This window comes from Hippopotamus amphibius, chromosome 9 (genome assembly GCF_030028045.1).
Source record: "Hippopotamus amphibius kiboko isolate mHipAmp2 chromosome 9, mHipAmp2.hap2, whole genome shotgun sequence".
Lineage (NCBI taxonomy): Eukaryota > Metazoa > Chordata > Mammalia > Artiodactyla > Hippopotamidae > Hippopotamus > Hippopotamus amphibius.
In genome coordinates, this window is record NC_080194.1 from 75676642 (window position 1) to 75699781 (window position 23140).

The 23140-nt window shown below is 61.1% G+C and overlaps 1 protein-coding gene across 1 annotated transcript in view; it reads left to right on the forward strand.

Moving 5' to 3' along the window:
- The first annotated feature begins 685 nt into the window (after positions 1 to 685).
- Positions 686 to 23140, forward strand: part of IGSF9B (immunoglobulin superfamily member 9B) — a 41033-nt gene continuing 18578 nt past the window's right edge. The window contains exons 1-12 of the mRNA XM_057695020.1: positions 686 to 749; positions 10063 to 10260; positions 11625 to 11771; positions 16548 to 16699; positions 16954 to 17071; positions 18144 to 18285; positions 18565 to 18710; positions 20932 to 21074; positions 21352 to 21492; positions 21576 to 21692; positions 21929 to 22079; positions 22833 to 22944. Of these exons, the coding sequence (XP_057551003.1) occupies positions 686 to 749; positions 10063 to 10260; positions 11625 to 11771; positions 16548 to 16699; positions 16954 to 17071; positions 18144 to 18285; positions 18565 to 18710; positions 20932 to 21074; positions 21352 to 21492; positions 21576 to 21692; positions 21929 to 22079; positions 22833 to 22944 (1631 nt within the window). The remainder of the gene's footprint in view (positions 750 to 10062; positions 10261 to 11624; positions 11772 to 16547; positions 16700 to 16953; positions 17072 to 18143; positions 18286 to 18564; positions 18711 to 20931; positions 21075 to 21351; positions 21493 to 21575; positions 21693 to 21928; positions 22080 to 22832; positions 22945 to 23140) is intronic.

Here is a 23140-nt window from a genome sequence, read left to right on the forward strand (position 1 = left end):
GACCCCTTTGAAAAGATCTCCAGCGAAGGACGTTCCCAGCTTCCCCAGGCTGCCGTTCCCGGGTTTCCCCGTCACTGGATCAGCACCATCCTCCCGGGACGCTGTTTTGCCGGACTGAAACCGGATGCTGGGTTCCCTGGGTGGGCGGGGGCGCCGACCCCTCAGACCTGCAGCGTAGCCGAAACGCCAGGGCCCCATTAGCCGGCCGGGCAGCCACAGTCCCTCCCCCAGAAACTTGCCATGCAGCGGGAGCAGGGAGTAGAGCGGAGCGGAGACGCGGCAGCGCCTTCTCTCCGGCAATGCGCATGATTCTGCGGCTCTGGGCTTGCCACACGTCAAAGCACCTTGAATGGGCTCGCCCCCCTCGCCGCGACGGGCAGGCGTCCCGACCAATCGGGCCCCGGGCTTACGGGCCGCGCCCAATGGGCGGGCTGCGGGGGCGGGCCCGGGGCGGTGCGGCCAGACTTCTCCGCGGCGCTGGCTGCGCTCCGCCCGGGCTCCAGTGCAGGTGCCGCTGCGCCGGGCGGGAGGCTGCGCGCCGAGCCGAGGGAAGCCGCGGAGGGATGGGGAGCGGGCCGCCCAGGCTGCAGGAGCCGCAGCAGCTGCGGGAGCACCGGCGCGGGGCGTAGGCGGCGCGGAGCACTTTGCGATAGGATGAGGCTCCTGGCTGGCGCGCGGTAGTACTATGATTTGGTATGTGGCCACTTTGATAGCAAGTGTGATCAGCGCCCGAGGTCTTGCGGCTCAAGGTGAGTTGAAGTGCAGCGTCCCTCCCCTGCGCCTCCCGGCGCTCTCGGCACAGTCCTCCCGCCGAGCCCGCGCCCTCCCGGCGGGCGCGCTCCGGGCACCGCGGAGAGGGCGGGGGCCGCGACCGCGGCCGGCGGGAAGGGCCTGAGCCCCGGCTGCCGGCGCTCGGGAGAGGACGCCTGGGGCTCGGGTCCACTTCGCCACCCTTGGCCCCAGGGCTTCACAGCGGGTGCCGCGTCCGGTGCCCTTCGAGGGCGCAGCCGCCGCCTCGGGCGTTGGGGAGGCGGCGGCTTTCCGAACTCTGCCGCCGGGGAGTTTGCAGGTCCTTGGGCGGCTGCGGCATGTTGGACCCCGCGCAGCGCCCACTGCTCCGCAGGCGAGCCGGTGCGGGGCTCGGCTCCGGCTCGCGTCCCTCGGGACCACACGTCTTGGCAGCTGGAGGTCGGATCCCCTCGCAGGGCGGGGCGCACGGAGCCTCGGGAGAGGAGGAGAGCTGGTTCCGCACGGGATCCCTCGCCCGCTGCGAGGAGCCGCCGCCTTCGGCTGGAACTGCCCGCGCCGCGCTCCGCCGCACCTGAGCCCGGCCGGGCAAAAGTTCCCCGGGAGCGCGCCGTAGCCGGGCACAGCTGGCCAGGGGCGAGGGTGGCCGGAGGGGGTCCCCACTGCCGCGTCTCCGGGAGGAGTGAGGTTTTCCTCTTTCCGCTTTTCCGGTCTGAGCTGGGAAGAGGCCAGAGGGAAGCCAGCGCGTTGGGTGATGCGCGCGTGAGCGCGCGGGCTTTTGCTCTGGAGACGGCAGAGCGACCTGCCCACCTCTGTGTGACATCCCGGCTCTCGGCCCTTGTATGGAAGTAGGAGCGGAGCCTGGAGGTGCCAGGACTCTGAGCTCACGGTGCTCGGTGCACAGACACGACCCAGTTGCGGGCAGGTTCCTAGGGCCGGGAGGGATGGCTTCCGGGGAGAACCGCCGGGGTGGATGGCAGCAGGAGGACCCGCAGCGGGAGACCTCGCGCCTGGCCGAGCTCGCGCTGGAGGGGCCTCTCCTCACCTAGTCTGGGGCTGTAGGGGGCAGGGGAAGTGATTTGGGAAACTTTCTGGAATGGAATAGGTCTCCCTGCTGTTTGGGGGGTGTGAAAACAGAAGCAGAGGAGGGCGATGGGAAGGGTGATTTTGTTAAATGGTGTGTGACCTGGCTGGTTTTAAAACTCTCCCTTTGTCAGGTGAGGAAACTGAGGCCAGAGTGACCGCAGAAGCTCCTGGAGTGGGGGTGGGTGTGAGGTGGTTCGAGCTGCGCTTGAGAATCTGTCTCCAGTGGGCCCCCCCCCCATTCCCTTGTAGTCTTCCCATGCCCGCAGCTTCCTCCCCTCCAGTTTTTGGTATGTTCCTGCTATGGGACTGTGGCTGAAAGCACAAAAGGATGTGCTGGGATCTTTGAATAAGGAATAAACATCGAAGGGAGGCTCTGAAATAGCCTCCAAGCCTGAGAAGTCAGGGGAGGCGGATAGACTTTTTGCAAGTTTAAGCACAGAATAAAGGAAAATGGGCTTTATTACAGCAGCACACAAAGTGGCCAGACAGAAGGAAGGACTTCCCAGCACTGACGGTTGTTGGTTACCAAGCTTTCACCTTCTTTCTGGGGATGGGCAGGTCCTCTGTCTGGGGTGGCTGGACATGAATCCCTATATGCTGCCCCGTGGGTCTTGGAAGTCTTTTCAGCCTAAGGGGCACTGTGTGTGGCGGTGAAGGACCTAGGGCTAGTCACAGGACCTGGACTCAAGTCCCGGCTTGGCTACTGGCTGGCCTGTGACCTTGGACACATTGCTTCGCTTCTCTAATTGTCACTTGCCTCATTGGGGGTTAACAGCATGAGCTTGTAGGGTTTTTTGTGAACATTAATGCTGGGAGGAAACGAGGGGCTGCCTGTTCTGCAGTAAGTAAGTAAAATGATGGTGACGATGGTTTCACTGGCTGGGGTTTCCAGGCCCTCTTCTCAGTTTCTTTCCCTTGAGCCATTCAGGGCATTGGGAGCTGGGAGTGTCCTGGGGTGAAGTTCGAATGCTGACTCTGTCGGCAACCAAGTGTGCTTTCCCGGGCTGACCTTGCCCAGGGATATGTGGAGGGCTGCTTGGAAATCCTTTGAAAGATCTGCAGAACTGGAGTTTCATCAGTGGCCAGAGCCTTGTGGGAAGGACACAGGGAGCCCAGGAGGCAAGCAGCTCATCACATACAGCCTCCGGGGGCAGGAGAAGGGCCTGCGCACCGCTGCCTGCTCACCGGCCAGGCCAGTGTTCAGATGCTGTTGTTGAGCTCAGCTGTTCTCTGACTGGCAGAGGTGACTTCTGGGAGATTCCTGAGGGGAGGGACTTTGAGATGCTGGTCTTAGGGTTTGGCTGAGCAGGGGCTGCTCCAGCAGAGGGGTGAAAGTGTTGGCACAGAGGGAGGGATGGGCTTGACTCACGTGTGTCTGGGGGGCGGTGGAGAGGTTGGGGAGGGTGTGCAGAAGAGATGGTGATTGGAGTCTGCATCCCAGACGTTTGCTGAACAAGCTTGGGGGGAGGACCCGGGCCTTTATCTCCAGGGCTGCCTCCCCTGTTGACCACAAATTCTGTGTGACAAGCGTCCCCAAATAAAGTGGGTTCTGACTCACAACCTGCTGGTAGCTAGACCAGTACCCTCTGCCCTCAGCCTGGCCCTGACCCTCCCTCCCTGCCTCCCTTTGGCAGTGAAGGTGGGAGGAGGAGTTTAGGCCTGGAGGCTGCTAGTGAGACCCACGGGCAGCCTCTCAGCTGAGCAGGACTTGGCTCAGGACGTGGCCAAGTGGCATGTGTGTGTGTCCCCAGCATCCGCGCTGGAGGCAGGGGTGTGTCTGGCAGCACGCGTGCTCGGGAGAAGCTGAGGAGGGGATGTGTGGGAAGAGTCAGCTTTCAGCTGCTGGCCCCAAGATCGGCATGTGCTGGACCTGGAGCTGCTGGGTCCCAGGGCTGGTGGTTTCAGGTGTGAGGCTCTGAGACAGAAAGCTGGGATCTGGTTACCCAAGGAGCAGAGGCTGCCTGGCTGGGAGATGCTGAACCCCAGCCTCGCTCTGGCCGCCCTCTGTCCTGGCTCCTGTCCCTGTGCTCTCCTTCCTCAGACCTCCCTTCCTCAGGCCTGGCTGTCACAGCCTTGCTGTGCTGAGGGAGTGAGGGCAGACCTGGGCCCAAGGGGGTGAGGGCTGAGAAGGACACACTCTCTTCTCCCTGAAAGGCTCCTTGTGCCTCTGCATGTCCTGTGCCTTCTCAGGCTGGGCCCGCTCTTGGGGAGCAGCTCTCTCCTGTCTGCGCCCGAGGATGGGTAAAGCAGCTTGTGTGAGAGTGGATCTGAATTGAGGAGAGAGCTGTCATAGGTGTGAGCTGCTGGGGGTGCCTGCACACACCTGTATGTGTGCATGTGTGCACGCATGTGTGTGCAGTTGTGTGTTTGCCTGTGCACGTGAGTGCAGCAGACAGGAGACCCAGAGTCTCCAGGCACGAGGTGGGGTGTCACTCCCATCTGAGTGTTGATGGCCGTGGGTGGCATTAAGGCTAGACTTGGAGCAGGCGCCTGGCTTTCCCCACCCCCTGCTCCACACCTGAGTCTGGGCAGCCCAGAAGCTCCCAAAGTTGGAGGCTCAGCCCAGGGGCTCGGTTGAAGGATGCCTGGGCTCCCGCAGAGAAAGCCTCAGCGGGGGCACACATGGACAAAGCCCTGGGGATGCAGAGGGCGGGTCTGTCTTGCTAAGGTGGGCTCTGGCCTCAGCTGCCCAGCAGCCCAGACTCCTGAGTGGAGAAGGGACTGGGTGCCTGGGGAGCTAGGAGCTGGATGCAGAGGCAGCCTGTAGCCTGGTCCTGCTGGGGCCCTGCCCACCAGGGCGAGCCCAACCTGCCCCAGGCAGCTGACCTATTTTTCTTACGAATCTTCCTGCTTTTCTGTTCTCTCTTGCGTGAATAAGCAGGAGAACTGGTGAGCAGAGACAGGGCCTCCGTAAGGGTTTTGGAGAGCAGTTCCTCTTGGGCCAGACTATGAGTGAGGTCCCAGCCAGCCTGCCTGTCCTCCTGGAAGGGAGGGGACTGGGTGGCGCCCTCGGCCCATCCCTCTACCCTGCCCCCACCCCAAGCTCCCTCCTGGTCCAGGCCACGGCTGTGGGCTGTGGCAGGTAACTTGCATGCACTTTGTAGGGGGAGCCACTGTCCTGTTTTCCGGCTTCTGAGTAGGGAGTGCTGATGCTTCACTATGAGCAGAGCAGACGCAGGCTTCGATCCCCAGCTTACTCGTGTCCACCTGGCGCCTTACCCGAGGGCCCTCCCAGCTCACGGGCACTTGGACCAGGCCTGTGCCCAGCTGCGGGCAGCGTGGGTGTGGCTGGGCCTTTCCACGGAGGAGCCGCTGCAGGAGCAGAGCGGAGGTTAGATTGCTGACTGCTTCCTGCCAGTGGCTCCTGGGGAAAGGCTCTTGGAAATACAATCTAGCCGAGAGCAAATTAAGGTTGCTAATAGCATTGCTGCTGCCTCGTGGGCTGCCTGGGCCAGGAGGGTTAGGGAGGAGGGGCACCCACAGGGGAGGGGGCCTGCCGATCCTGCCCCTCCCCCAGGGCCTTGTGAGGAGCCGGGAAGGTTCCCAGCCAGGGCCAGTCTGGGCTCACCTGACCTCTGACTTTGGCCCTGAGAGGCTGATGGGAGTGGGGGCTGAAGGGCCATGAGGACAGAGACAGGGAGGCCTAGAAGGTGGGGATTTCTCTGAGGACCCGCCTAGGCGAGGCGTGGGGGTCTTGGCTGGAGGGAGAATGTCCTGGTGACCTCTGGCCCACCTGCCTTCTGAAAGGGACAGCCAGGGTGCGGCCTGACCTGGACACGGCCGTTTCTCCATCTCACACTTGGCTTTGGGTGGTATGGAGTCTGTCCTCTGCTTTCCTTGTGCAAGCCTCTGGGTCTGCATCTCCCAGGTGCGGGGGTGGGGTGGGGTGGGGGGGTGGGGGGTGTTCCGAGGGAGCCCGATTGCAAGCTTCCTGGAATCTCCTGGAACCCCCTGGCTTGTCAGGGAGGAGTGATTGGGGGACTATTGGGGGCTGTGCCGTTTTTGGCCTCAGCAGGGATTATTTTTAGGCTGGCAGATGGAGGTGGCGGTGGCTGTCGCTGGTATTATTAGACAACAGGCCTGTGGTTTGGGAGTCTGGTGCCCAAGGGGGAGGGGGAGGGGAGGAGGAGGGAGGAAGCTCCCGAGGACTGGTACGCACAGAGGTGGAGGCTGGCATTCAGAGGTCTCCTGTACCGCAGCCATCAACAGACCCAGCCAGAGGTCCTGGATACCAAGCAGAGTGGGCTCAGCCCAGCACCGACAGATGCCTTGCGACCCACGCCTGCCCTGCCATCCTTCTGGGACCCGGGGCTGCAGCCGTCTGGCTGTCAGAACCTGTGCGGAGCGTGGAGTGCGGAGGGGCTGGCCTCTGACTCAGCGAGCAGAGGGGAGGGGGTTGCTTCTTGGGTCAGCATGGGAGGGGCCTTGGGCCTTGGTCCCCGGGCCTGTGGCCAGGCGAGGGGGGGCAAAGGGGAGACAAGGCAGCTGGAACCTGCCCCCACCTGCTGCCCAGGCAGCTGGCCCAGCCGGGGGCCCCAGTCTGCTCACCTGTGAAATGGAGATGGTGGTACCTCTGTCGGGCGGGCATTGCAGCCCTGCACTGGTGTGGTATGTAGTAGCGACCTAGAGGAAGCCCGGTTTGCCTCGTGGCTGGCTCTGCCTTCCTGGCTCCCAGACCTCAGCCGCCGCTGCCATCAGACTTTTCCATCCTGGCGTCTTTCCTCCCCAGCCCCGCCCGTGGAAGAGCTCCAGGTTGGGAGTGGGTGGCTGGGGGCCATGCCAGACGCTGGGTGCCTCGTGGTCCTGTGTTCACGGGGAGCCCAGTGGCAGCCCTGGCCCCAGCTACCCGCTGGGCACCACCTGGCACAGAGAGCAGGAGGTTTGTACCCTGTGGGCTTTCGGAAAGGTCATCCAGACCGCAGGGGCGCTGCATCCTCCCTTGCCCTGTCTCCTGACCAGGATGCACTGGGCAGAGCCCCAAGATGCAGATTTGCTCTGCTCCTCCAGGTACGGCTGTGTCCTGCCTTCTTTGAAAGGGATGTGTGGCATCCAGGACACCTCCTGCCCCAGCGGTGCTCACCCCGCAGACGCCAGTGTCCCTTTGAGGCTGCGGCCTTGTCCCTTGGCTGCTGCAGCTTCTGTGGAGGGGAGGGGTCTGGGGCCTCCCCTTCCTGCTGCCCTCCCCCTCAGGTCACTTCCCACCCCTGTCTTGCCCTCCCCCTCCTTCCTGCTCCCTTCTGCGCCTGCTGCTCCTGGACCAACGGCCTCTGCTCTGACCCCTCCTGGCTCTGGGTCCTCTGAAGGCCTGTGTCTCTGTGTCCCAGGCTGAGTCCTGTGTGCCCCTGAGCTCTGTCTGTCTGTCTCTCTCTCTGTGTCTCTGCCTCTGTCCATTCGCACCCTGACCATCTGTTTCCGTTCTTGCCCCTGGAATCTCTTTCACTCTTTGACTTGGGTAGCGTCTTCCTAGGTTTAAGGTCATCTTTCTCCACCATCAAGCCCCTCTTCCGTCTCTGCTGCCAGCATGTTTACTTTTTTTTTTTTTGCAGTGAGCTTTTCTGGAGAAAGTGTTTTATTAGACATGCTTTGGCTCAGAAAGGATCAGGCTGAGGGGGAAGTGCTCGTGGGTGATGGAGTGAGAGCACACGCTGTGTGTGTGTGTGTGTGTGTGTGTGTGTGTTGAGGAGATGAGAGAAGCTGATAAATATTTTAGGATTCAGAAAGCCAGGAGGGCTAGCCTGAGCACAGGGGCTGGGGCAGGGCCTCCCAGTCCTCTGCCTCCTTCCTGGGAAGCTGCTCTCCTTTGGCTTCGCTCACCATCTCTGCGCCGTGGTCTCGCCGGGTCCTCTCCCAGCTGCCGGTCCCTGGTGGCGGGGTCCTTGGGAAGAGCCGTGGAGTGGGGGCTAAGGCCTGAGTGGGCCGTGGGTGGGGTGCGCAGCCCTGAGCGCAGGCTGGCGAGGGCCGGTGTGGAAGAGGCTGCCTCGTTGCCGTTAGGTGAGGTGAGAATGCGGCAGCCAAGGTGCAGACCCGCTGCTCCAGACCTCGCCCCCGGGGGGCCCTCGCTGTGAGAGGCTGGGGGGGTGGGGCGGGGAACGACCCTGCCTCCCGTCCCAGGCGCTGGGCCAGAGCTCCGGAAGGAGCCCCTGCTGGGGAGGCCTCTGCCCTCTAGATGACAGCCCCTGGGAGGAACCCCCTCTTCTTCCCTTGGCTCCCGTATTTCCTCTTTCTTCTCCTCCACATGTGCATGCACATATGTACACATGCACACATGTACACACGCACACACGCGTGCACACACACTGCTTTCCCTGCTTGCTCAGGCTGTCTGCTCTTTGCCCATCCCTCCAGGGTCCAGGATCAGCCTTTGTACCCAGTGCTGCTGCGAGGTGGGCTCTGTCCCTACCTGGTGCCCCTGGGGGGTGGGGAGGCACCTGCTGTGCTTTCCCTGAGGGGCTGGAATTCGAACTTAGCCTAAAGCTGGGCTGGGAGGGTTGGGAAACCTGCTGGGGCCTCAGGCAGGTGAGGGCAACACTGCTCTGCTCCAAAAATACTCTGTGATCTTAGCTCTTTCTCTAGAAAACAGTGATGTCACCGGTAGCCAATCAGCTCCTGGAAGGGTTGCCTCCTCCTTCTTCCGCAATTTGCAGGAGAGGGAGCCGGAGCGGGAGGAAGGGAGAGGAGGAGAGACAGACAGAGACACAGACCCAGAGAGAGGGAGGCAGAGCACACAAGCACATAGAGACCAGGCAGCGGAAAAGCAAAACCCCTTCCCCAGCACAGGCAGATGGAACCCCACGTGTTCCCCCAACACACACACACACACACACACACACGCACACGCACACGCACACACGCTGATAGAGACATACAACTGGGGTGGTGTGGTGGTGGAGCAGGCAGGTAGACAGAATCACCCACGCAGAGGGGAGCTAGAGAGAAAGACAGAGACACAGAGAGACAGACATGGAGGAGGAGCCAGAGACAGACAGACAGACACAGGAGACACTGGAAAGAGAGGGAGAGAGAGACAGAGAGGGACACGGGAGAGGGTTAGAGCCAGAGCCAGAGAGTCAGAAAGACACATGGAAGGAGCCAGAGACACGAAGGAGAGACAGACGCGAGGAGCTGGGCAGGAGCCCACAAGGGTCAGAGGTGTGCTCAGAGTCAGGCCCGGAGGCACACGGAGGACAGGGGCTGCTCTCCTGGGCAGCCTCCGCCAGGCCCCTGGCTTTAAGCCTCCGCGGAGTAGCTGCTGTCCCTGGTGCTGCCTGGAGGGGCCCAGCCAGGACCAGAGCGGAGGGGCCGGCTGGGGAGAGCTGGGGTCTGGTGGGTTGTGTGGGTACTGGGAGGGAAGGCAGGGGGAGGGGCCTCCCAGCCAGCTCTTTCACTGGGAAGGAAGCTGGACAAGGTGACTTTGGTGTGGGAGCCTGAGTCAGGCTGGAGGTGGGGCTGCAGGCCTCAGGGGCGGAGTCTCTCTGGGGGTGGGGGTGGGGGTGGGCCTCTCCCTGCCTCATCTCCCATCCCTTCCAGTCCCTTTCAGGAGGATGGCTGTGCCCTTTCCAGCCATGTGCTTTGTCCTCTGCCAGAGGGGGTGTTCCCCGAGGCTAGCTGAGGTTAGCAGCCCCAGGGTTCCCCTCCTATGGCCCCAGCATCCTGTCGTCCTAATGGTGATGTCTGGGGCTTCTCAGCCGGATAGACTTGGGGCTTGGAAACTGGGAGCCTGGAGGTCCCTCCCGCTCCCTCCTCTGCAGCAGGGGCAGAGGCAGGCGCAGTGGACAGAGGGAGGAGGGGGCAGAGAGGCCACCTCCGGCCGGTGGGGTTTTCCCTCTGGTGATACCGCGAGCAGCCTCTGCTCAGCTTGTTAGGGATTCCCCGCTCCTGTATGGAGTGCTCTTGTTTTGTGCTGTGAGTATCAAGCTGAGCTGGGGGTGGGGCGTGGGCGGACGGCTGGCTCTGCGGCTCCTGCTGGGTTCTAGCAGGAGACATCCTGGCGCAGGAAGACGTCCCATGTTCACCCTCGGCTGAAGGTCCCAGGCCGTGGTATCTACAGAGGGGCCGAGGCCCCTCCACCTTCTCAGCGGCCGCACGCCTTAGAGCTGGCGGGGGTGTCACAGGGGAGGGCACGGTCGCGCTACGCTCTTTGGGGTTGGGAGGGCAGGGGCAGCCTCTGGGCGGCTGGGCAGGATCTCCTGTCACCTCCTGTCCTGTGTCCCAACGTGGCTATCCCACCAGGTGCCCACGGCCTGCGAGAGGAGCCCGAGTTCGTGACGGCAAGGGCCGGTGAGAGCGTGGTCCTGCGATGCGACGTGGTCCACCCGGTGACGGGGCAGCCCCCACCTTATGTCGTGGAGTGGTTCAAGTTCGGGGTACCCATCCCCATCTTCATCAAGTTTGGCTACTACCCGCCCCACGTGGACCCTGAGTATGCAGGTATGAGCTGCCCTGTCCACCCTGCCTTCCCACCTGGCTCTGGGGGCCCCTGCACTGTCCTTCCTGCCTGCATCTCGTGGCCTCTCATCTTTTCCGATGGGCCTCTCATCTCTGTTTTCCAGTCGCTGCCTCTGTCCTCCCATCCTTTGCACTCTGGTAGGTTTTAATTAAGTGGCGAGAGGAGAGGGACAAGGAGGTAGGGCAGACATAGAACTTCCTGAACAGCCCCACCGGGCCACAGGGGCCGAGGCCAGAGGATGAGAAGAGAGGCCCAGAGCCCGCCAGGTGGGAGAGGAGGCCAGTGGGAAGGCGGCTCAGCAGAGGCCGCTGCAGCCATGGCAGCTGCGGGGTTTGCTCTGTCTGGCTGCGCCCACTTCCTCCCTCTGTCCCTGAAATTGGGGCCTTATCCCATCCTGAGTGTGAGGAAGTGTCTGGGCACCCACTCTCTGCCTCCTCCTCTAGCTTCCCTCCTCCTGGCCCTGCTGCTGTCTTGCTCTGCAATTCTCCAGCCAGCGGTGGCCCCACTAAGTCACTGCCAGGGCCTGCCCGCCAGGGAGGACGGCATGGGGTGGTGTGAATGAGGCGTGGGCGAGTGGGCGTGTGTGTGTGCACGTGGGCATGTGTGCGTGCACGTGTGTGTTGGGGTTTAAAGGAAGAGAGGAAGCTGGCGGGACATGGCTTTTATCTTTACCTCTGGCTTTTGAGGTCTGCACTGCGTTGTTCTCAGCTTCTATTTCTCTCTCTCTCTGTCCCTCTCCCTCCTGTGTCTGTGTCCCTCCGGCCCTGGTTGGTTTTGACTGTCTGGTTTGTAGGCAGATTGCCAGTGTCGAGGAGACAAGGACGAAAGCAGAGGAGGTCGTGATATTGGGGCGAGGGGTGGGAGGACCCCACAGGCTGCTCTGGGGAAGGGGACAGAGTTAAGGAGGGTGGCTCGGGACTTGGCTCCGCCTGCCAGAGGCTCCTCATTCCCGCGGCCGAGCCCGGGGCCTGGGCTCTGGCTGGGTGAGCGCTCTGCTCTCTGGCCAGGGCAGCAGGACTGGGAGGGGTCCCCGGCACCCTGTATCCAGCGGCCTCTCCTCTGCCGGTGGTAGGAAAGCCACATAGGGTGCTGGGCATGGCAGCCGTGGGGACCCACTGGGACGTGGTCCCACTCCTCCTCTCCCTGGCTCTCAAGCCCCCCTCCTGCCAGCTCTGGATCCCTCCTGCCTTTCTTCGGCCCAAGAGAACTGACATTGCAGGGAAGTGAGGCTTTCTCGGCGCAGCTGGCAGGCAGCGAGGACGGGGCTCTTTGGGCCTGCCAGGCGATGGGCTGGGGGTGCGGGGGGGTCCGCGTGGTCCTGACCCGCTTCCTCCTCTCTCTGCAGGCCGCGCAAGCCTCCACGACAAAGCTTCCCTGCGGCTGGAGCAGGTGCGCGCCGAGGACCAGGGCTGGTACGAGTGTAAGGTGCTCCTGCTGGACCAGCAGTACGACACCTTCCACAACGGCAGCTGGGTGCACCTCACCATCCATGGTGCGTGCGCCCCTGTAAGCGTGCGGGCGGGCGTGGTGCGTGCGTATGAGCCTGCGTGCCTGTGGGCGTGTGTGGTGCGTGCGCGTCTCCCCCTGCGCCCCTGGGTGCCCCCTAGCCCTTCCGGGCCTGCCCTGGGGACCCTTGCCCCGCGTCGGGCACCCCAGGCCCCTCGCTCTTCCCAGAGCCCCAGGGGGCCGTGGGCGGAGAGGCCGGGCTGCTCCCCGCACTAGGTCAGCCCTGCCCAGGGAGGTGGGAACCCGGATCTGGAAACCCCGAGGGTGGAGGATCTTTGGGGGCAGACTCGGAGCAGCCAGCGGAAGACCCTCTCCGGGGATCCTCCCGTTACAGCCTTCCTTTAGTCCTTTTGCTTGAGTAACTGTTGGGCGCCAGGCTCCTCGCTGGATGATGGGCAGCAGCAGGGCAAACCGAGGGCCAGGCGGAGATCTCGCCGGTCCCGGTCCAGAGGGTACAATGCCGGCGGGTACTTACTGCCTAGGTGAAGGGTGACGGGCCTCGTGCTGTGCCGTGCTTCCTAGGGGGGCTGGGGTCTTCCTGGACTGAGGGTCCCCGTGCCCCTGGGAGCCCTCCTTTGGGAGGGGACATTCCCGAGGAGCCAGGGAGCATGGGAACTGGGAGAAAATGGAAGAAGTGGCACCCATGGTGGAGGGGGGCAGGGTTTTTGCTTTGCTTTGTTTTTCTAACCAGTTACTCTTAATTCAGTTTATGATACCACGTGTTCAGCCGCCACGGGCTGCAGATGCTGAACTGGTTATTGAGGCTTCAACAGCGCATGTGCTTTGGATACACCCCGCACAGCTTGGGTCCTTCTAGGTGTGGTATCTGTGACCCTGGATGCTGCGGTCGGGAGAGAGGAATGGGTGGTTTCCTGGCTTGCAAGCTTCTCTCAGTATCCACTGGCCCTGCCTTATGCGGTTGGGTCAGTGGTGTTCTTTCTGCCTTGAAAACCCATCCAGTGCCCTGGAAGAACAGAGTGTTTTAGCCAGAGAACTGGCCTCTGGAAAGCAAACTTAGGGAGTGGCCCTGGGTCAGTGGTCCAGGCTGCCTGACCCACTGGGTGTAGTCGGCTCCTGCTGGTCAGTTCCCAGAGACCGATTGGAAGCTTTCTTAAAATCTTGGGTGGGCTGCCCCCACCACCCGCAAGCTTTTGAGTCACCTCCTTTCCATTGCCAGCTGTTGTGTGTGCCGGAAATGAAAACTCAGCTTAATATTAGCCCAAGCAAAACATAATTAGGAAGGTAAACCCGCTGCTGACAGCGTCACTGGCAGAGCGCCGAGCCAAGAGCCCCACGCTGCTTGCTTTCTCGTGCCGTTTCCCGAGCTGGGCTGACGCCTCCTGCAGCCCCGCCTCCTCCCCTCCCATCACCACTGGGTCTGGTCCAGCCAGCTAGAGGAGGAGCAGGCAGGCAGGCATGCAGGCAGGCAGGCCTGCTCAGACGCTCCAGCTGGGACGCAGAGCTTCGTCTGGAGTCGTGTGTCCTGTTATAGCTCGGGTTCCCTGTGCATGAGGGGGAGTTCACGGCGGGGAATTCCTCATTGCTCGGATGGACCGGCACAGAAAACGGCCCGACGATACTTGGCTTATTTTGTGAATCCACTGTGCTAGCTGTGTGACCGCGGGCACCTGCATCACCTCTCTGAGCTTCACTTTTCTGTTTCTAAGAACAGTGCCTGTTTGCAGGGCTGTTGTGAAGATTAAGGGAAACACTGTGGGTGAAGATGTCTGGCACCGCGTCTGGAGCGTTGGCTGCAAGGGGTCATTGTGTGCAGGATACCGGTCACTCTTCTCCTCAAGGGAAAAAAAGATGAAGTCGGGTAGCACAGGAGGGGCCTCAGCCTGGGAGAGGTGGCTTGTGGTGGTCGGAGAGCTCTTGGGAATCCACCCATGATCACTCATTCAACACCCATTCCTGAACGTCCACTTGGCAGCTCTGGGGATTACACAGTGGGCGTGACCCAGACCCAGCTCTGAAGGATACATCAAGAGGCAGTCGTGTCCTGAGATGATCGCAGTACAGGCTTTGGGAGCGTGAGGGACGGAGGGCTTCTCTGAGGAAATGAGCCCTGGGCAGAGACCCTTTGGGGAGGAGGAGTTGGCCAGGGGCAGGAGGTGGGAAGGGTGTGTCAGGGCAGAAAGAGCAGCATGCCTGGAGGCCCAGAAGAAGGAGAGCCGGCACATCCAGGCACCCTGGCAGGTTGTTCGTACGGAAGGGTCAGGGGCTCATCATTGGATGCTTTCCCTCACCAGGGGCCTCCCTCCCAAAGGGTGAACACCACAGGCACCTCCCAAGGTGAGCAATCTCGCTCTTTCTTTCTCCTTCCCTTCCTGCTGCGTCCTGAGGTTCCTTCCAGCATAAACACTTCTGTTATTGAAGAGCATGGAGCACCAGCATCCTGTTGCCTTCAAGCTAGAATGTTCCATGTCAGGCATTTCTGACCGGGATCTCCTTTGGAAAATGAAAAATTAGAATCACAGATTGTCTCATTTTCCTTCTGTGTTTTCTTAAAGACCGGTTAGGAGGAAACAAACCCAATTATTTTCTTATTGCATATAAAATACCTGGAAAGCCCGAGTCAAACCTTACTTTAGGTCAGTGGATTACTTGGAGAAGAGACCAGCCTATTTCTTTCTTTTTTTTTTTTTTTGAGACCAGCCTATTTCTAACCTGCATGATTAATTATAGGGCACTTGTAAAAAAAGAATTAAGCCTGGAAATGCAGCTGGCAAGCTCGCACCTAATCCAGTAAATAATCGGGAGTCAAACCATTATTTTCCTGAAAACTCGAAATTGTTCAAAGCGCTTTCCTGATTAGCACCTAAATAATAAAGTAATTATGTAATTAGTAATTAATTTGTCACTTCGGGACGTAATTTACCGTATTATCTTTTCTTTAAGCATGACACGGAGGTAATGGAGGCCGCAGCTGTCTAAGCTGTAGTTCAAGGGCATGCTTGGCGGGAGGCTCTGCTGGGATGAGTGCTCGGCCAGGGCAGGAGGGGCCTGGGGTTCGGATGCCAGGTTCCCTCTGCAGGGACTTGGAATGAGTTTTACCATCATCTTTGGTGCATTAGACATTGGGTGAGGATTGACTTTTTCTGGAGGTTTTGTGTCGTGTGTGATGAAGCCTGCTTCCTGGTCACCCAGTCCTCAACTCCTGTGCCCGCTCTGTGGCCACACTGAGCAGAGGGTTGGGGATATTGTCAAAGAAAGTTGTCTCGCCATGGTCTTGTGTTCAGTTTTACATTTGCATCTGTGTTGGTCTGGTGTGTGTGTGTGCATGTGCGCCTCTTTCATTGCATTCATCCGTCTGTTCAACCAATGTTTGTTGCGACTCTACTATGTATCAGGAACTGTGCTGGAGGTTGGGCATGTAGTCGGATTTTCAGAAATCTCAGAAGACTTGGTCGTAAGTGCTTTAAACAGTCCAAGGGGACGGGAATGCAGCATGTGCCTTCCTAGACCGGCTGACCAGGTGAGGCAGAGGTGGTGTTTTAGCAAAGATGTACAGGCACCGAAAGGGTGAGATGTGGGTACAGCCCAGGAAGGGGGGATGGCAGATGCAGAGGTCCCAGGAGTGGAAGTCCTTGGCACATTTAGGAAGACGAGAAGGCTGCTGTATTGGAGCAGAGTTGACGGACGTGTGATGGGAGGTGAGGCTGGTGGCGGGTGGTGGATGCCCAGACCCACATTGTCTCCTGGGCCTGGGGGCAGGTCTGCCTCTGAGGAGACCCTCTCATAGCTTCTCAAGGAGGTCTCAGAAGCCCTGGGCAGCTGAGAGCAGTGACAGTAATGGCAAAATGACGACCATTTTATACGTTTACATTTTACCAGCTCCTTCACAGACTTTACCTTGCTAATTCCTCCCATCAGTCTGGAGTGTAGGGGTCTAGGTAGAGCCCAGAGCAACTGAGCCCAGGGTTACAGAGCGACTTGAACTTGGAGGCTTCAGCCGAGGGCAGAAGTCCCCCCTGCCCCGGCCCGGTGCTGCGGACCCTCAGGCTGGTGTCCGCGGTACTCCCCATTCCAGAAGAGCCTGAATGACCATCCAAGGGGTTGGGATTGATCAGGTGGCTCCTACAGGCAGCTCAGACGGATGAGATGGAGTGTGTTAAAAGCTGCTTATTCACACAGGATGGAATTTTAATCAGAACTCCAAAGCAGGTGCTGGGGGGCAGTCTGGCACAGTCGTAGAGAATTCGGAAGGGAGTACCCTGCGGACCGGGCTGTCTGCCTGGTCCCCAAGGCAGCTTCGGGGAAGGTGGGGGGTGGTCTCTGCAAAGTCTGGGCGATTCCGTGTCACCTGGCCTGTGACCCGTGTTACCTGGCCTGTGACCCATGTTAGGCCTGACGGGGCTTAGACGACAAATGTCCCGGAAATGTGGGCCTGGTTGGGCTGGGGTTATGGAAGGAGGGGTGTCTGGATGACCATGGGGTGAAGGGCTATGGGGTGATGGGCACCCTGTTTATTGCCACATCCCTGGTGCTGAACACGGGGGCCTCCCCTTGGCTGCTGGACAGACAGTCCTTTATTGGGAATTAGGTGGATACGATGGGGAAAGTTTAGAGTTGGGATCCATCCAGACTGACTCTGAGTTCCAGGTCTCCATCCCACAGGGCAGGTGGGCAGAGCCTGTCCCCTGTGTCACCTCCTGCCTTGTGGAGGGTGCTGGACTCAAGGGGTGGGCCTGCCCGGCACAGGGAGCTGTGTGCGGGGTGGCCAGCTGACACCCCCCTACCCGCTTTGGGTCTCTTGCAGCTCCTCCCACCTTTACAGAAACACCCCCCCAGTACATTGAGGCCAAGGAGGGCAGCAGTGTCACCATGACCTGCACAGCTTTTGGGAACCCCAAGCCCATCGTCACCTGGCTGAAGGAGGGGACGCTCCTAGGTGCTAGCGGCAAGTACCAGGTGAGTGCAGGTCTGCCTCAAGCCGCTGCACCCAGCCCTCCTTGCCCTCCGTCTCCTGTCCCCATGACCAGTTCACGGTTGTGGAGGTGCAGGTGGGGCTGGAGGCGGCAGACGGACCGGTTGGCACCCATGTCGTTGGAGGGAGACGCCTGTCTCCATGTCCCCAGGTGCGTGGGCCCCAAGGCCACCTCCACCTGGGATGGTACTGGTGGGCCCAGAACTGAGAGTTGAGCCTGTCTTCTCCTCTGCCCCAGGTGAGTGACGGCAGCCTGACAGTGACATCAGTCAATAGGGAGGACAGAGGTGCCTACACCTGTCGCGCGTACAGCATCCAGGGGGAGGCCGTCCACACCACCCACCTGCTCGTCCAAGGTAAGAATGGTCTGGCCTCTTTACACCCTGGGCCTTTTGCAGGGAGTTCTGGCTCCACTGAGCTTAGGGGGTCTTCCCAGGGCATGAGTGGCTCAGCTGGGGGTGGCAGGGAGCTGGGCGGGGGCTCCTCCCCATATCGTGGGGCTCACTCGGTGGCCTGTGGTTGCCCTCCCACAGGGTGGCAGGAGGCACCATACCAAGTTAGGTTTCCGGTTTCTCTGAATGTCCAGATGGCTTCCTGCCATGCCTCCACCTTCCCTGGGGAGGAGCCCTCCCTCAGGCCTCCATCCTCCAGTGATGGCATCAATAAATAAAGACAAATTCAGTCCAACCCCAGAGAGCATTTGGTGGGGCTGGCATCTGCGAGGTCAGTACCCGAGATGCCAGTCTGCCCTGCCCAGGGCCCCAGAGCCCCCCAGAGGGGTGGCCTCCGTCCTGCTGGAGGAATGGGGGTGGTGGCTGTGTGCTGCCTCCTGGACTCAGGTGAGAGCCGGCGGCGGCGGCAGCCGCAGCCTGTCCAGGAAGCCAGCACCAGGGCTGCTGGAACTCCACCCCATCTCCACTTTCCCTGCCTCCTCTCCCCGATCGGCCTCTCCACCCCTGTTTCGTCAGCACGCAGCCTCTTCTCCAGAGACAAGACGGTTCCTTACTCTAGGTTGAGAGAGCAGCCCTCCTCCTTCCTGCATGTGTGCTGCCCAGGGCTCTGCCGCAGAGAAGGACGGGCAGGAAGGGCTGCGTGTGGGGGGGCGGGTGTTAGCTGGCTGCTCAAGAGCCAGGTTTACAGAGGGGCTGTACATGGCATGGGCACCTGCAGCAGCCTGGGAGCACACGGCCACACCTCCAGACCCCTCGCATCCCTGGACCTGCAGGGAGAGGAAGAACCTGAGCACAGGCAGCAGCTGGATGCATCTCCATGACAACTGCTCAATTGTGCTGCCAGCTCCTGGATCAGTGCCGCCCCCACTGTCCCTCCCAGGGCTCGGGGTGCCCCTTCCTAGGGGTCAGTCTCCTGGGAGCCCAGCGCTGTGGTCCTCCCCTGCAGCAGAGGTCATGCTTGTTCCTGTCCCCACAGGGCCTCCCTTTATCGTCTCCCCTCCTGAGAACATCACTGTCAACATATCCCAGGATGCTCTGCTCACCTGCCGGGCGGAGGCCTATCCCGGCAACCTCACCTACACCTGGTACTGGCAGGACGAGAACGTCTACTTCCAGAAGTGAGTGCCGGCCCTGCCCTCAGGCCCAGCCAGGCCCCCTGGGGCGAGGCTTCTGCGCAGGGGCGGCCCTTGGGCTCTGGGAGCTGGCGGGAGTGGCGGGGGGGTCCAGTCCGTGTGTCTCTCGTGTTGAGGCCAGTGTCTGTGCGGAGGGCACCTGTCCCCTTCCTCAGCTGCCTGGAGGGGGACAGGGACATGTTGCCTGTCACTGAACGGAAGACACCTGCCCCTCCCCGCTGCTCCAGCCCCACCCCTGTGCCATCCTGTCCTGTGTCCCTGCAGCGATCTGAAGCTAAGGGTGCGGATCCTGATTGATGGGACCCTAATCATCTTCCGGGTGAAGCCCGAGGACGCAGGGAAGTACACCTGCGTCCCCAGCAACAGCCTGGGGCGCTCGCCTTCGGCCTCAGCGTACCTGACTGTGCAGTGTGAGTGGGGCTTATCTCAGGCCACAGTGGCCACCCCGGGGGCTGGAGGCTGGCGTTGAGGCAATGTGGGTGGAGGAGGGGCCGAGGCAGGCAGGGGACAGTTTGGGAGGAGGCCCAACCCTGGCTGGTCAGCGGAGGTGAACTGAGTCCCCGCCAGGCTCTTCTCAGGGCCACGTGGCTGCCTGTGTCCACTAATTCATCTTGTCAGCCTCGCCCTGGCCGGGGCTCAGGGACAGGCGGGCCTTCTGGACACTGTCCTTGTGCCAGTGCTGGCCAGCCCCTCTGTCTGCACCTTCAACAAGGTACTTTATTTCTCCATATCTGAGGGCGTGTAGCTTACATCCGGTGAGGCAGCTCTCCGCTCCCCTGCCATGTGGGCAAGGGGGACAGACCCTCACTGGGCTGGCTCATCTACTTCCCCAACACCGGGCCTCTGGCGGCTTCCCGCCGCACCTTCCAGGGCTGACCGAGACCCAGGGGAAGGAGCTGCTCTTGGGCCAGAACGACCAAGGGCTTCTATGCAGCATCACTCAGCTTGCTGGTCTCGAGTTGGGGAGAGGATGCGGGGTGAGGGCTAATCTCTTCCTCCTGATTTGTGGATGGCTCTGTCACTCAGACAACAAAGGCCCTTCCTGAGGTGGTAGGTGACAGGCTCTCCATCACAGGAGGGCTTGTGTGCAAGAACCATGCTCCCCCACAGCACAGAGGGGCAGGCAAGCGTGTGACCGTCTGGAGAGGGGTGACCCGGAGGAGGCGTCTGAGCTGAGGACAGTAGCAGAACAGCTGGGGTCCTCGGGAGGCGGGCAGAGCACAGGCCTGGCGGTGGGGCTGCCTGAGTCCCAATCTCACGCCCTCAGGTCCTCACACGGTGATGCTGCTGGTGGGGGCAGAGGCCTCCTCTCCACTGTCCACAGCCGAGTGGACAGTGCTGCTACCTTGAGTCCAGAGTTCTTTTAAAGAAAGTTGTGTGACCCAGGACCACAGGTCTGTCCCACCCAGACTTGCAGAAGGGAAAATGCTTCTGTAAGTGACTTACCACGTGCCCAGGTTGTGCAGGCTGTGAAGGCGCCAAGGGTAGGGCAGCCTCCTCGAGGAGCAGATCCCATCTGCTTGTGTCACCTGGGCACAGAGGGGGCAATGGCGGAGGGAGAGGGCCAACAAGGTGGCTTCCAAAAACGATGATCGATCAGGACCAAGGCTCCCATCCTCCAGACTGCGGCCGTGTCTGCTGAGGGAAGCGTGGTTTCCCCGTCTCCCTCTGGTGCCATTACCCACTCCCACTTGTCCTTTTTTACCTCTTTCTTGCCTTCTAAGAGAATCCGGGGGGTGAGATTTTCAGGTGGGTGAGACAAGGATCTTTATTTCTGCTAAAAAGCAGTGTTCAGAGTATTTCCCATTCATAAACCCTTTGAAAACCCTGGAGGAAAAAAAAAAACCTCTACCATACAAATGTAGGAAGCTATGTCTAAATATATACCTCGGCCTGGAATTTATGTAATGCTCTTCTCTGAAGGGCTCCAGACTCTAACAGAGGCGCCCATTCACCCCCACCACCTCCTGGGGAGTTCTGGATCCTTCTTCTCTGTGGCCCTCGGGGAACCCGGGGAGCCTCAGAGGGGATGACTCACCCGCTTCATAGGGCTGCTTCTCCTGCTCTCCCAAGAACCTTCCAGCAGCTCCACGGCCGACTCTGCACCCCAACTACACAGATGGGAAACCAAGGCAGAGTGGAGAGCAGAGAAGCAGCTGTGGTTCTGCCCCTGGTCACCGTTCACAGAGGGTGTGGGGACAGGGAGGGGGTGGGGTCTCGCAGAGACTTGGTGGGGATGCTGCTATCTTATGAGTCCCAGATGCTGAGTAAGTCTTATGAGTGGCTGGTTGCTGGCTTTGACGTTGGGAGTCTAGGGGTCGGGGAGGCGGACACTGAGTCTCTGCTGGCCGTCAAGTCCTTGGGCAGAGGTGTTTGGGGGGAGCTGCAGGCGGGCAGGAATGGCAGTGCCTCCATGCATTCACACGGGGCTTCTTAAGGATGCGGGGCTGGACAGACAGGACAGCCACTGTGGCCTCTGGGCAGTCAGCCCAGGGGGCAGGCTTTGCCATCTTGTGGCCCCCGCTGGGCCAGCACCTGACACTGTGCTGAGTGGCAGGGCCCTGGGCTGTGGAGTGGCTCGGCCCCTGCCTCACCTTCTCACCTCTACTTCCCTTCCCACCGGCCCTACAGACCCAGCCCGCGTCCTCAACATGCCCCCCGTGATCTATGTGCCAGTGGGAATTCACGGCTACATCCGCTGCCCTGTGGATGCAGAGCCGCCAGCCACCGTGGTCAAGTGGAACAAGGATGGCCGCCCCCTGCAGGTTGAGAAGGTGCCAGAGGGCTGTGTGGGGGTCATGGGAGGCCCCCAACCCTGAGGTGCTGCCTCTGGGGATCTGGTTTCTGCCAGGGACCCTCCACTGCCCCCCATATTCTGAGAGAGCAGAGCTATCTCCCATGGGCTGAGTCCAGTAGGGCCTGGCCGTTTTCCCAGTCCTGAGATGCCCTGCCCAGCCTGTCCATGGAGGAGCAGCTCAGGTCCAGCCGGTGGGGCTGGGCCAAGTGTCAGCCCCTGACCACAGCTCCCCTCCGCTGTCTGTGCCCCGGCAGAACCTGGGCTGGACCCTGATGGAGGACGGCTCCATCCGAATTGAGGAGGCCACAGAGGAGGCTCTTGGCACTTACACCTGTGTGCCTTACAACACCCTGGGGACCATGGGCCAGTCTGCCCCCGCAAGGCTCGTCCTGAAGGTGAGGCCAGGGCTGTGGGTGGCCTCTGTGTGGGCGATGGGCACCTGAATTGCCAATGTCACAGCCTCACCGTGCTGTCCTAGGATCCCCCGTACTTTACGGTGCTACCAGGCTGGGAGTACAGGCAGGAGGCCGGCCGGGAGCTGCTCATCCCCTGCGCTGCCGCTGGGGACCCCTTCCCTGTCATCACATGGAGAAAGGTACCTCTGGGCTCCGGGGCTCCTGGGGAGTGCAGTGGGGGCATGGCCTGGGAACTGCTGTGTTCCAGTGGGGCAGGGGCAGAGTAGCGAGGGTGACTCCAGGGTCGGGGGCAGGGATGGCTGCGGGCCAAGGCCCAGCGCTGCCCCCATCCCTCCTGGACCCCTGAGTGTTGGTGGCTTCTCTTCTTCCCTGCCTCCCACTCCTGCCCTCCTCCCCGCCCCCATGTTTGGCCAAGGTAGGGAAGCCCAGCAGAAGCAAGCACAACGTCCTGCCCAGCGGGAGCCTGCAGTTCCGTGCCCTGAGTAAGGAGGACCACGGGGAGTGGGAGTGTGTCGCCACCAATGTGGTCACCAGCATCACTGCCAGCACCCACCTGACCGTCATCGGTACGGGGCATGGGCAGGCGGGCCGGGCTCTGGGTGGGGGGCTGTCTGCTCCTGAGTTCAGGCTGCGCCTGGCACAGGTGTCCCATTACCTGGGGCTCCAGGCATGTGTGCCCACTTTCTCTGCCTGAGACACTGTCCCCAGGACCTCGGCCTGGATGTTTCCCTGCCCCACTGGGGACAGACAGCCACAGTTTTGAGCACTTAAACCACCAGCTTTAGGCTCAGTACTGATGGTGCCTCATCATTCACATGTGTGAGGTGGGAGCTGGTGTTCCCCCTGTGCTCACTCATTGAGACTGAGGCCGGCCTGGGTGGGTCGCCTTGTCTGGCGTCATGTCACTGAGTGACAGACCCAGGATTCAAGCCCTCTGTTGGAGGTGTTGACTGTGGGCCTGGGCTGTTCTCACATTGGTGTTTGGGTCTCAGGCCAGAGAGCTGTGTGGAACGGGGGCCTTTTGGCTTTGCCTGTGGCTTTTGGGAGCACTTCCGTGCTCTCCAGACGAGCACAGGCCTGGCTGGGGCTGATGACCAGGGGCTGGTTTCCCTCTGGCCCTTATTCCTGGATGCTCACGTACCTCCTGCTGAAGGGACCGCCTGCCTGTGGGATAGGTTTCCTCCTCCAGCACCACAAGCCAGCAGGGCATCCTCATCACCATCGTTCCCCTGGGGCACTGAGCTTGCCAGGTGCATGAGGCCATGGCCTGGCTCTGTGGGCTCAGTTCCTCCTGCCTAAGGTGTCCGCTTGGTCTGCAGGCACCAGCCCCCACGCCCCGGGCAGTGTCCGGGTCCAGGTCTCCATGACAACTGCCAATGTGTCCTGGGAGCCAGGCTACGACGGAGGATTTGAGCAGACATTCTCTGTTTGGTACGGACCTCTGTGAGTCACCCCCGCATGCCTCGCTCTCTGCTTATCCCCATCAGTCCCTGGGGTTCGGGGGCTGGTTATGAGAAGGGTGTGGCTCTCCGCCTGCCCAACCTCCTTCCGGATGGTGGGGTGTATTGCCCGGTGACCAGGCGCCTGTGGGGTGGGGTGTCTGGGATGACGACAGGGCTGGGGCCGG